Below are 13,654 nucleotides of genomic sequence, written 5' to 3'. Positions count from 1 at the left end.
TCATTGGCTATTTATGTAGTTTGAAAATCACTTATTGCATTTTAAAAAAAATTTATACAGGGTGTAATATTTAATACGAATCCCTAAATTAATTTTTCCAAAGCCAGTCCTGGAATTTTTTAGTTTAGCTAATACCAGACGAATGCTTGATAGTAGTGTACTGTATCATGCAAAAATTAAAAAAATCAAATGAGCCGTATAAACACTACAGTAAAATGAAATAAATGGTCAATTACACAAATCACCCTGTTAATTAATAAAGAAGAGGAGTTGACATTTTTTAGTGGCCACATGATATGCTCCCTGAGGGACTCTACATATGGTAGAAGTATGTAAAGTTCCTCATGACTCACCCTGTATAAATGAGTCAGATAAAATTAAATTATTAGAAGAATTTTTTACCAAGTAACAAAAAAACAAAATTTATTTAATTTTCTAATTTTTGTATTTTGAGAACGATTTCCGAAGTGGAAATTGAAACGTCAATATACTTACTTTAACCTTTAATTCTAGCTTATTCCCATTTAAATAGTAATTAATAATCTTAGGTTTAAAACAATTTAAGTCGCTTTTGTAGTATAAAGAAGTAAATTAGAATAAAAAAACAACACTTTTTTCCTTACTTATTTACTTTGACCTGTTTTGTTACAATCGATACCTTACAATTGTTTATATGATGGTTTTATATAATTTATAAACAATGTAAAAAAAGAGTGGTGCTTAAAAGTTACACACTAGTTCATGCTTTTGTTTTCAGATTTTAGCTTTTCTTGTACATAAGATGGATTTATGGTTTTTATAGAAAAACTTTGTTTTAGCATCAGTTTCATAAAAAATTAAGCATAATTTTAATGCTCAAAGAGTCATAAGATGCTTTACTTACTAGCACTGTTTACAGCTGCTACTGGAATCACTGTCACCGTTTATATTAATTATTATACAAGGTAGAATTTCCTGTTTATCTAGTATATGCGCTCAATGATACCACTTTTTAATTACATTTTCTGTACGACTAATAAAATTTTACCATATCTGGGGTATTGTTCTAAAGCTATTTTCTTGTGGCATTTTAAAGTAATTACTATTTAAATGGGAATAAGCCACAATTAAAAGTTAAAGTACGTTTATTGACGTTTCAATTTCCACTTCGGAAATCGTTCTCAAAATACAAACATTAGTAAATTAAACAAATTTTTGTTTTTTTGTTACTTAGTAAGAAATTCTTCTAATAATTTAATGTTATCTGACTCATTTATATTGACAATTCAGACATATATTATACATTTTAAAGTAGACGACTTTAAAATGATATTGTCAATATTGATGAGTTGCGCTCCTGGGACGACTGGTCTAAATCATAAAAATAATAAGTGCACAGTAAAAATAAACAACACCCATTTCGACCATTTCAGAACAGAGGCAGGTGTCAGGCAGGGATGCATAACCAACTCTGTTTAATATCTACAGCAAACACATTATGCGAAAGGTACTAGACGGATGGAAGGGTGGAATATCAGTAGGAGGTTAAAAAATCAGTAACTTAAGATAACATATGGACTAAAGCTAAATAGGAGTAAGACAAAGATTTTGATAGTAGACAGAGCTCAGAATAATCTTCAACACATTAAAGAAATTTGGAGCTTTGAAGTAGTAAATAGTTTCATATACCTGGGGTCCCTAATAACAAATGACGGAGGGTGTGACATAGAGATACGTAGAAGGTTGACTCAGTGGCGGCCGGTCAGGGTCGGCAGGGTCGGCAGTGCCGACCCACACCTTTATAGATATTATAGATTTTTTTAATATTTAATTTAATCAGTATTTCAATAATTAATTGTGGCAGGTAATCAGTTGATGTCATTTGTTTTTGAGAAATAAAAAAATATCTGCGAGATAATGAGATAATAAAGACTAAATTTTATTCATGGTTTTTAAAAGAATTCGACCAGACTAAATTTTATTCATGGTTTTTAAAAGAATTCGTCCAATCTGAGCGTTAAGTGATCCCTGCGTAGACACTTTTCGAATTGATGATCCGATATCGGAGACATCCATCCGCCTGTGGATTCTTAAAAAGGCACGTTTTGCGTTTTCGGCGAGCCGATCCCAACCTGACGATTTGCTTGTAAAAATCAACTGAATATTAGTTGATTAGCAACCAAATATACATTTCTTTCCATATGAACTTAATTACCAAGTACGGCAAAATTAAATTTGCCGATGCTTCATTTAGATTGGTGATTGGTCGCGAACTGTACATTGTGTGGGATGAGTGCGGGATGAAATGTTATTTCATATAAGAACGTAAGTAGTAAAGTGAAGTTATATTCAGTGCACGAACAAGCCTTTCTTTATGTGATTTATTTTTATTTTCTAAAGTAATACTGTGATACGTTACGTCTGCCGTAAATAGTTAAAGGTTAAAGGGTTTGACATAGAAGTTTTTTTTAAATTAAAGTGTAAACAAATTCAGGTAAATTAACCTAAAAAATGCAAGCCATGGGAGAAACTGTAAGTATTGATAAGTCTGATATTGTAAATTATATTTTGCATAATGGGTTTTCATCTATTCCATACGAAGAACAAATTGTTATTAAAAATAAGGGGCGTCCTTTACCTAAAATGTCCCGGCTTATTAATATTAGTTCGGGTAAGGGAAGTAATAGATCATTTTCAGATAATTGGTACAGCAAGTACTCATGGCTTACCGGGAGTGAAATAAAAAACAAACTTTTCTGTTGGCCTTGCATTTTATTTTCGACAAATAGGGGCAAACATCAAAATCCGTGGTGTGAACCTGGTTACGATAATTTAAAGGAATTATTTAGGGCTTTACATAAACATGATATTTCGAAAGATCATACTTACAGCCAGATTAAATTAGATTTATTTGGAAAACAAAATATCTATGTTTCATTAGATAATGCCCAAAGTGAAAATGCTATTAAATATAACGAAATTGTAAAAAATAATCACGCAGTTTTACGTCGTTTAATTGATATTGTAATTTTTTTAAGTTGTCAGGAATTATCTTTTAGGGGACACGAAGAATCGGAGCATTCGTTAAAACAAGGTAATTATAGAGAACTAATAAAAATGTTTAAAAAATACGATTTGGAATTTTCTAATTTACTTTCTGATTCGAAGACATTTAGCAGTGTATCTAAAACAATCCAGAATGAATTAATAGAATCAATTAGTTACATTTTGAGTAACGTTATTGAATCTAAGATTCAGGAAACCATTTGCTTTTCACTAGAAGTAGATGAAACTACCGACATATCATGTCATTCACAATTATCAATTGTTGTTCGATACGCGTTACGTGGTAATATCTATGAGAGGTTTTTAGGTTTTACAGACGTGAGTAAAAGCCATAAGGCAGAATATATTTTTGGTGTTTTAAAGGACATATTAAAATTTTTTGATATCAAAAATAAATTGGTAGGGCAAACTTATGACGGCGCTGCCGTGATGTCTGGTGAATTAAATGGTCTCCAGGCAAAAGTTAAAACTATCGCACCGCAAGCTTTATTTACTCACTGTCATGCGCATAGAATGAATTTAGTTTTGCAGGATACATGTAAAAAAATTAAAGAATGTCGTCTTTTTTTTTTCCAGTTTAAGCGGATTTGCTTCATTTTTCTCAAGCTCACCTAAACGGACTAATGTTTTAGAACGGTTTGTTTCGAAAAAAATGCCAACAGTTTGTCAGACGCGATGGAATTTTAAATCTCGGTTAGTTTTCACTGTAGCAGATTTTCGTGAACAGCTTTTGGAAGTTTTTGATTTTATTATTGAATGCGACGATTTTCAAAGTGATGATATCTCGATCCGTGAAGCAATCGGTTTGAAAACTTTATTAAATGATTATTCTTTTAACATACTTTTAAATATTTTTAAGAAAGTGTTTACCCAAACCGATTTGATATTCAATGTTGTTTAAAATCAGTTAACTGACATTATTCATTCCAAAATCTCAGAGATTTTCGTAATGATAGTAATTTCCAGTATATACGCAGTGAAGTTTTGGACTCGCTTGATATTTCCGAACCCCCAAAAAAAAAGACAAAGGCATGACACAGAAATAGATATCGAAAAACGTGTATATTTTGAAATTTTGGATACTATTATTATGCAAATAGATACTCGTTTTTCGAAATTTGAAGATTTGCAAATTTTTGACCTCTTTGACGAGGTCCAAAGAATTTCCAAGATATTTATTAGACAGGTTAATTAAAAATTATCCATCATTCTTTAATAAAATAAAATTAGAAAATGAATTAAAAGTTTTATATGCTGATCCAAATATTTTCGGAAGATGGGATAAGTTACAAGATATGTATAATTTCATATACTGCAATTCATTACAACAAACTGTTACCGAAATTAATAAATTATTGTCATTAATTCTCTCATTACCACCAACGTCTGCCTCAAATGAACGAGATTTCTCTTGCCTCAAAAGAATCAAAACTTATTGTCGAAATACCATGAAACAAGAAAGAATGTCAAGCTTGTCTCAAATGTCAATAGAAAAAAAACTTTTAAAATCTCTCCAAAACTCTAATAAATTTTACGATGACGTTATAACCCATTTTGCTACTTCCAAACAACGTAGACTTGAGTTAATTTATAAACATGTTTAGGTTCTAAATTTATAGGAAAAAAACAAAAAAAAACAAAAAACAAGAAAACAAAAAATCTCCTATGATGATTTACTTAAGTCTTTATTAGACGGTATACCTATCTGAGGAGACAAAAAATACCTTGCCGACCTTGTCTCTCAAGCCACGAGCCGCCACTGGGTTGACTATTGCTAGAACAGCTATGATAAAACTGAACAATTTGGAAAAATTCTAGCATAACAATACACACAAAACTAAGGCTCGTAAGGGCACTCATTTTTCCCATAGCCACATAATGCATCCGAAACGTGGACTTTAAATAAAGCGGATAAAAATAAACTAGACGCTTTTGAAATGTGGGTATACCGCCGCATGTTAAGAATATCCTGGATTGATCATCGCACTAACGTATCGATATTAGAACAACTTAAAGTAAAGGATAGATTGCTTAAACAAATACAACAGAGATATTTGCAGTATTTTGGACACATTGCTAGAACAGGCACGATGGAAAAACTAATAGTCGAGGGTAGAGTTGAAGGAAAAAAGCCTAGGGGAAGATCTCCAAGCCGTTGGGTAAATCAAACAAAAATATTGATTAACCAAGGGTTACATGAAGCCAAACAACTAGCCCAGGACAGGGAAGGATGGAGGGAAATCGTGAAAAAACTGTAAAGGCCTGATGATGTCACCACATCCCAAAGGGGATTAGGACTGAGGAGGAGGATTTATTTGTAAATGCAATAACAAACTAGTATGACATAAAAGTTTGTATGCACCGCGGGTATTAATAGATAGATATATATATATATATATATATATATATATATATATATATATATATATATATATATATATATATATATATATGCCCTCGGGCAACATCGTTGCCCTCTGAGCATAAACATCTATTTAATACCCTTGGTACATAAATAACTATTACGGCTTGAAAGATAAAACTCACAGTGGAAATATGTAAATTTAAAGCTGCAGCTACACGCTAAAACAAAAATGTATATTTTAAGTATCTAGATAAACATAATATATAAAATGCGTTATATAATTCAATAATAGTTGACTGTTCAAAATAATGAATGAAAAAAGCTACCGTCTCTTTACAACGACTATTTAATTTCTTATATGGCATTTTGTAATTAAATCAAACTATTTTTTTTCTAAAAAGAGCAGTGTTTAATTAATAGTAAATAATAAAAACAAATCTGAAGTGTCAACACCGCAACTGTCAAATAAGTGTTACCAATTTATGCTAAAATGTCACCTTTGTTCGATCGCAGATAGAGTGTGATCCGGACAAGTGTTTTACAAGTGTTTTACAAAAACGCCTTATAATCCACATACAAGTTAAATGAAACAAGTTATAGTGTATTTCTCTAAATTTACAATAATAAAAATTTTGAAATATTATTTCTACGCGTATATAATAAAATATGTCTATATATAAGTGGCTATAATTCCAATGTAGTTAGCTAAAAGATTATAAGAAGGAACAGACCTACGACTTAAATATTTTGTGTTGGTATCATGTGACGTCACGCGAATGACGTGCATCGGTTTTATACTGTACCAACTGTATATAGTTAGATTTTTTTAAACAAATCACACTGTTTCAGATAAGGATGTAGTTTTTTTGTTTATAGCCGTTTTCTTCTAGAGCACTTTTAGGGTGTCGTGTTTATGCGTTTTTAATATTGTTTAAAAACAGGCGGAGTTCAATTTCATGTTTCTGCCACAGCATTGCCACTTTTAAGAATGCAGTTTTTTATGGACATTACTTACCGTAGTTTGATATAAAAATGTGATACAGTCGGCGGTACTGTAGACTAGCACGGAACTGCATACTATGTTTTCTATATTTTTAAATTTTAAATAATACTTTTAAAATTAAATAAAGTAATTTCATTCTTTATTTATTTTTATTTATTCTACGATATTCTTATAATCATAGGTTTACAAATTTTGTTGTTCGCCGCTTGAACACCTTTCAAATAATCTGTAAAACATTTTTAACAGTTTCTGTAAACCATATTTTATTAAATCTGGCTGTATTCGACCTAAGCTTTGTAATTTTTTTAATTTCATCCCCTTAACTACATCTCTCACTTGTTCTATTTTTAGCTTTATCCGTCCTTCAGCTTCTATTTGCTCATTGGTTGTGGGAACTTTTTTCTTTTTTCCATCAATCGAAATGTTTTATTCATGTTTAGTTAGAGATTATATTTGATCTTATGCTGTTTTTATTAGTTGTTCTAGCAGTTTGTTTGGCTCTCCATTCTGCTGAACTCTGTGTGCCTTCTAGATGTCCATATATTCACAATTTTTCCTACGCCTTATTTTTCTGTTAGGCTTCTCGTTTTAATTCTCTATTCAACTCTTTATATTGAACTTTTGCCTACTTTTCTTACTTTTTGGACTACTTTTTGATACAGTTTCTTCTTTTTCTTGATCTTGTCTTCGAGTTCCTTATCGCAACAATAAGTTTTTTTTTGTTCTTGTATCCTGTTTTCCTAAAGATTTTTCTGCTGCCTCTTTTATAGCTTTTTCATATATTCATACTTAACAGTCATAGATTTCTGAGCTTTGTTCAATTTTTGTTAGTCTTCAGGAATAGAGTAGAATAGATCCAGTAAAAAGATAATTTAACATTTAAAAAGTTCAAATTCTAAATATACAACCATTTTTTATTTAATGTTTTAGGTTTAAAGTCAAAATTAAGAAAAGTATTTCGAACGTCTTCCGGCCCAACCTCTGACACGTTCTCTAGCGCTAGATTGGTGACGCAATTAACTTCAGCAGCTCTGTGCGCCAGCTCGCCCGTTCTTCCATCTGGAAACAACGTACCACCAGTAGTAAAATCGCTCATTCGTCCTCTTACCGTTCCACGTCTTCAAATTACACTCGTTAACAACAACGCAGATTTTCCAAATAACAACAATGTCGTTACAAACAACAGCGTGGCTAAGACTGCTCCAACAGATCCTACCACTACTCAAAAGAAAGATGAACCACCTGTTATAAAGCCTGCCAGAACAAAGAAGAAAAAATAGCATGAATGCTATCTCTGCACTTGGTAGAGCCACGTTCAAGAGACTGTCCTTAGAAAAGTTGTAGGTTTTTGTATTTTTATTGCAGAAATATTGACATAAATTATTGGATAAGTATCTTAGAAATATTTCTTGAACTTAAATAAATTTATTATATATTCATGCCTTATTAAAAAAAAAAGTCGTAAAAAGGTACCCTTTATTATCGGTGCAGTATAGATCCCGTTAACACAAAGATACCGAAACGATAAACAGAAATAATTAAACATATTGATAGAATTGCACAAAACAGAATATGAAGTATACACAGGTCGTCAAAGAACGCTCTTCACAAAAAAAACTGCAAATTCTGGAACTCATATTATGCCAATTTGCCGTAAATTATCTTATCGAAAAATGCTCTCTATGGCAGACAAAGTTCTTTAAAAATGGAGCTCCAATATCAGTTTAATTCAAATATCTTTAAAACGGTTACTCCAGTCGTAAGAGACGAAATTGCCACTCAACCTCTAAAAAGTTTACCACATTTACCCCCAAGGTTCCTCCTAAAACTGCCCCTTAGGGGGGTAAAAACGCAAAAAATCGATTTACCAAGAATCTGTACGCCTTAGAAAAAAATGTTTCAAATAAAAAATGTAACTGAGATAATTTTAAACAAAAATGTTTATTAGCACTTTTTGTGTAAAATAAACTGTTCTCTCAGAAACAACGCTTGAAGCGACCGTCGATTTCGAACGTCAGTCATGTATGCGAAATCAACGTTCAATAAAATTTGTATAAGCTCAAGCGGTAAAAATTCGATATCTTTTGATCCAAGTGTAGGAGAGACCGGGGCTGGTTGGTAAACTTTTCAAATTAAGGCTCCCATATTTTTTTATTGATAGATCGTAAGAAAATATGTTTAATTTCCTGATTAGTATTGTCTTATTTACATAAATTTCAAATTACGTAATGTTCGGACTTATCCCAATTCCAGAATTTAATTTTTTCCTTAAGGATGCAAGTGTACCAAGCAACCCCGTATTCGGGGTTAGTTGGTACACACTTTGGGGTTGTTTGGTCAAGACAGAAACTAGGAGATTGATTAATATTTTTATTATTTTCATATACAAATCAGCCTACAAAAAGTTAATATTATAAAAAAATCCGTGTCTATTCTTAAAAAAAACGGATAATCTAATCAGATCCATCCGAATCGCAATTGTGACACACGTAGAACAAGCCTGCATCTGCGCATTTTTCATGTGCCTACAATTTGCATTGATTGCACTGAATCCATTTCTCATTAGGCAAACTATTTGACCAGGGTTCAACGCAAATCTGGCAGAAGGTGTCCTCATCATTACTTGAATCGTCTTTAATTTTTGCTTGTTTTTTCGTGTTCTTTTTATTTTTGCCAAACGCCTGTTTTTTAATTGATTTCGTTTTATTTTCTTTTTCTTTTTCTCTTCTTTTAAGGCATCTGTAATAGGAGTATCTGTCAAAATTTCAGATTTTCTTTTCTTGCGACTATGTTGCCTTTTTCTTTCTGCTGCTTTTGGAAACGGTGTCAAATTTTCGAGATCTGTCAAATTACATGTTGCTTCTTTATTAGGGGGCTTGGGGCACTGAGAGCAATGGGTTGATTGGTACACCGTACCAACCAGCCCCTCGCAATCTGAACCAAGCATCCCCAATGCATATTTTTAGGTTAAAAATGCCAAAAATACATGTTAAAGCATTAATGATCAAGGTTTTATATTTGGTAAGTATTGACAAAAGGACAAAGTTTCTTAAAGTATATAAGCTGTTGTTATCGGCAAAGCAATAAAACTGATATCACAAATGTTTCAACTTCATAAATATTTACTTACGGCTGACAAAACCACGTGCACCAAATAAAACTCACAAAACGACGCCAACACACCAACGATAACTGTCGTCAACTGGCGCGTATTCCAACACCTCCAGAAAAATAGGAGCAACGCCGGTTTTACCCGAACGGATGACTTTTATTGACTGGCCACTATAAGGTTTCGATTACTAGAGCCCAACCTTTAAAACCTACAACATGAAATTTTTGTTGCCAAAACTCAAAACTAAAATTTCATGAGGCATTTGAAATATGCTTAAAAAAGGTTGGATATAAAATTTAACGTAATAAACAATCTAAAACGCTTAAAACTTTTTATTTTCAATTAAACTAGTTTGTTTTTCAAAAAAACCAAACTTCTGCTATAAACTACACCTAAAACCGTCTTCTTGGAGCCATTTTCGGTGACGTACGATGGTTTGAAATGTAAAGCATTAAATTCTACGTTTTTTATTCATATTTAAAATGCTTCATCTTTGTTGCCACAAGTCAAAATTGAAATCTAATGTCATGTGTTTTAAAGGTTGATCTCTAAAAATAAAAGTTTTCCCACGACTGGTCAACGAAAGTGATCAATGTTATTGATCTCACAAGAATCGTAAAAAATGGCAAAAATCGCGCCACGTTTATTTATTTAACACCTTTATAAAAACTGAGTTTATTCGCGGCGAAATAGAAAAACCGTAGGTATACGGAAAGCTGCATTCTTTACCTTTAAAAAGAGTCTTTATTTTTATCGATAAGATACTTTGAACAAAAGATATCGAATTTTTACCGTCGAGCTGATACATATTTGATTGAACATGGATTTCGCGCACGTGATGTCATTCAAAATCAACGGTCGCTTCAAAAGTAAAAACCAAGAACTTTTCTACGCATTGAATTTGTCGTCACGTCGCGCGTTGCAGTGAGACGAAATGCTGAAAATGTGACCAAAAGTCTAAATGTGTATCAATTTGGACATGAATCTGTACTGTAAGTTTGTTAACCTTACTGATTACTAATTTGATGTCAACATTGAAAAATTCAAAACGACCGATCCAATATGGCGGACCAAGTTTTATATATTTCGGATTATTTGGACATAAAATTAGCTTATTTTTCAAAAAATCTTAAGAAAAAAGTTTTTCGTTTATTGATCGATTTAAATTTAGTATATCTCATTGTATGTATCTTTTTTTTCCAAAAAATTTGTCTGTTGACGTCAGATCTCCAAATAGAAAGTTTTTAAGTTATAAGCATCGAGCAAAAAGACAAAAGAGGGAATCTAATCGTTATAAAAAGGAGACCAAAATTCATAAAGTGGCCTCATAATATGGCAGACATATCCGGAAAAGCAAAGCCGCCAAATTTAAATTTTACAACACCTCACAATAATCATACAGTGGTGTAGGGGTTCTAATTTATTAAATGGAATTAGTACAAAGTTTGAAAATTTTAATATAATTGTTTTAATTAGGAAAATATTTCATGTATTTTATAAGGTCATAAAACAGTAGCTATAGAATATTTTTCAGAATGTCTTAGACGAGAAAGTGTTAATTAAATAATAACGATAATAGTCTAAAATGTGACACAATTGTTAAAAAACAATATAAATAAGCTTTCGTGTGAAAGTTGGGACAAACAATATAACCCAACTAAATTTTTATTTCTTAAACAAGGAAAGAGACTCTCTTTTCTTGTTTAATGTGGCCTCTCAAAATGGCACTTCCCGTCTAACAATATTTTGCCCCCACTACCTTTACATTCCCTCTTCTGTCGTTTTGGTCGATGGTTATAAGCAAAATAATGAGTTTGTCGTTTTCATTGTTTATTTAAAAATATTTCCACTAAAAAATTGATGAATCTCTAGAGAAGAGTCTTTTTGTATTACCCCATACTACACATTTCAACTTTGAATAAGAAAAAATTCTTATTTTTTAATAACTTGATTGATCAATAGAACTAAAGATATTGAAGTAAACAAATAATTGATGTTGTGACAAAATATTGTATCATAGATCAATAAAATACATCAACATTTAAATAATGAACAGAAAACATTTATATGGACTAATTTTTTTAATATTTCTGCAATTTTACTGATTATTGTATTTATTTTAGACTCGTATATAAATTGTAAGCGTCAATATTTTGAAAACCAGCCTTAAAGTACAGTTTAAAGATTATGTAGATTGTTTAAATATAAAAATATGAAAGAAAAGTCTGTTTAGATTTGATTTCCCGTATAGTTCCTCTGTATATTCGCTTATACGTATTTCATCCAGCTGGAATCATCAGAGCGACTGGTAGAGAAGCTCTAAAAGTGAAATCAAATATTTTCCGTCAAACAAGCAATAATAAAAAGTCGCTCTCATGAATCCTGGTTGAATGAAATACTTTAAGCGAATATACAGAGGCACCATCCGTGAAATCAAATCTTAACTGTCTCTATAGAAGGCACAGGTTAAAGCAAAAATCTGAATTTTGGTTTCGTCAAGCAAGAAATCTTTGCATTTCTACTTTGTTGTTTTATAAAATATGACTTTTAGTGAAATAAAGAATAGATAACATTATAATCCGTTAGCTAATCACGTTCATTATTGAGTTAATTGCCAATTTTTCAATTAAGTATTATTTTTTTGTGTTAAACCTATCGGTGGTAAAGTGTATTTTCGATGGTGTATATTTAACGAAGCATAATGTCTTTAGATCCTGTTACTGTGGCAAGAATTGCAGCATTAATACAACATGGCTGCGGATAACGTGAAACGTGCTATGAGGAGACTGGTCTAATAACCAGAAGGCCAGAATCCGGGCGAAATCGAATCAAGAGACGATCGGTTTGTGGTGTCCGCAAGTTTGCTGAATATAAAAGCCTCTGCGGTTTTCTTACGAAATCAACCTTAATAGGTGAGAAATGTTAATGTTAGTAAATGAACCGTTAGAAGAAAGCCTCGAGATGCTGGATTATCTTGTTGAAAGATGGCTAAAGGCCCACCATTACAACGCCGGCATCGGACAGAAACAATAAATTTTTGCACAGACTCACCTTCATTCTTCTTCGTTAAGTTCCATCTTCTATCAAAGGTTGGAAATCATCATCGCAATGCGGACCTTGTTGACTGCTGCTCTAAATAGTTCTACACTACTGCATTCAAACCATTCCCTCAAGTTCTTAAGCCACGATATTCTTTGAGTCCACGATATTCGTAGGATTCTTCTGTAACACCAAACTTCAAAGGCGACCAAGTTATTGAGATGCACTTTTAATGTCCATGCTTCCAAGACATAAAGAAGAATAGTAAATACGTAATATCAAAGTATTCTTAGGCGTAGTCCTAACCTTATATCCCGACAACAAGGGACGAAAATTTTTAAGTTTAACGAATGATGCACATGCTATTTCAATACGTATCTTAATTTCTTTGTTTTGGTCTACATTTGATATTAACCATGTTCTTAAGTATTTGTAGGTATCCATACTTTTAATTAGAGTATCTTCAATCATCAATTGGTATTCGTAACAGCATTCATTAGGCGTTGCATTACGTTCTGTAAATCATTGCTAGACCTATATATATATATATATATATATATATATATATATATATATATATATATATATATATATATATATATATATGTATATATATATATATATATATATATATATATACATATATATATATATATATATATATATATAGATATATATATATATATAGGTATATATATATATATATATATATATATATATATATATATATATATATTCAGGGATTCTACAGTATTCACTGCCTTCCCTCGCTCAACCGTTTCCATCTTTCTCTGTTGTCCCATTCTCCATAGTTTAGGACTCTCTTACTCATGACGTCGTCTACTTCGTTCGTCCAGGATTTTCGGGGTCGTCCTCTTTTCCTTCTTCCTATGGGGCTCCATTCGGTTATTCTCTTTATCCATCTGCTGTCGCTAGTTCTTCTTACATGTCCATACCACTTAGTCTTTTTTGTTTTATATATGTTAGTATGCCTGTTTCCATTGATGTTCTTTGCTTTATTTCGTCATTACTTCTCCTATCCATTCTTGTTACTCTGCAGCATCTTGGCAGGCATTCCATCTCTGTTGCT

General features: G+C 31.8%; 1 protein-coding gene across 1 annotated transcript in view; it reads left to right on the top strand.

Annotated features, from left to right (window-relative positions):
• The window catches only part of LOC140446594 (uncharacterized), a 391,872-nt gene extending 378,808 nt beyond the window's left edge, over window positions 1-13,064 (top strand). The window contains exon 7 of the mRNA XM_072539162.1: window positions 7,344-13,064. Within this exon, the coding sequence (XP_072395263.1) occupies window positions 7,344-7,693 (350 nt within the window). The 3' untranslated portion in view covers window positions 7,694-13,064. The remainder of the gene's footprint in view (window positions 1-7,343) is intronic.
• Window positions 13,065-13,654: the final 590 nt, after the last annotated feature.

The sequence above is a fragment of the Diabrotica undecimpunctata genome, chromosome 7 (assembly GCF_040954645.1).
Source record: "Diabrotica undecimpunctata isolate CICGRU chromosome 7, icDiaUnde3, whole genome shotgun sequence".
Lineage (NCBI taxonomy): Eukaryota > Metazoa > Arthropoda > Insecta > Coleoptera > Chrysomelidae > Diabrotica > Diabrotica undecimpunctata.
The sequence above is the reverse complement of the archived record's forward strand: the minus strand, read 5'-3'. Positions and strand labels throughout refer to the sequence as shown.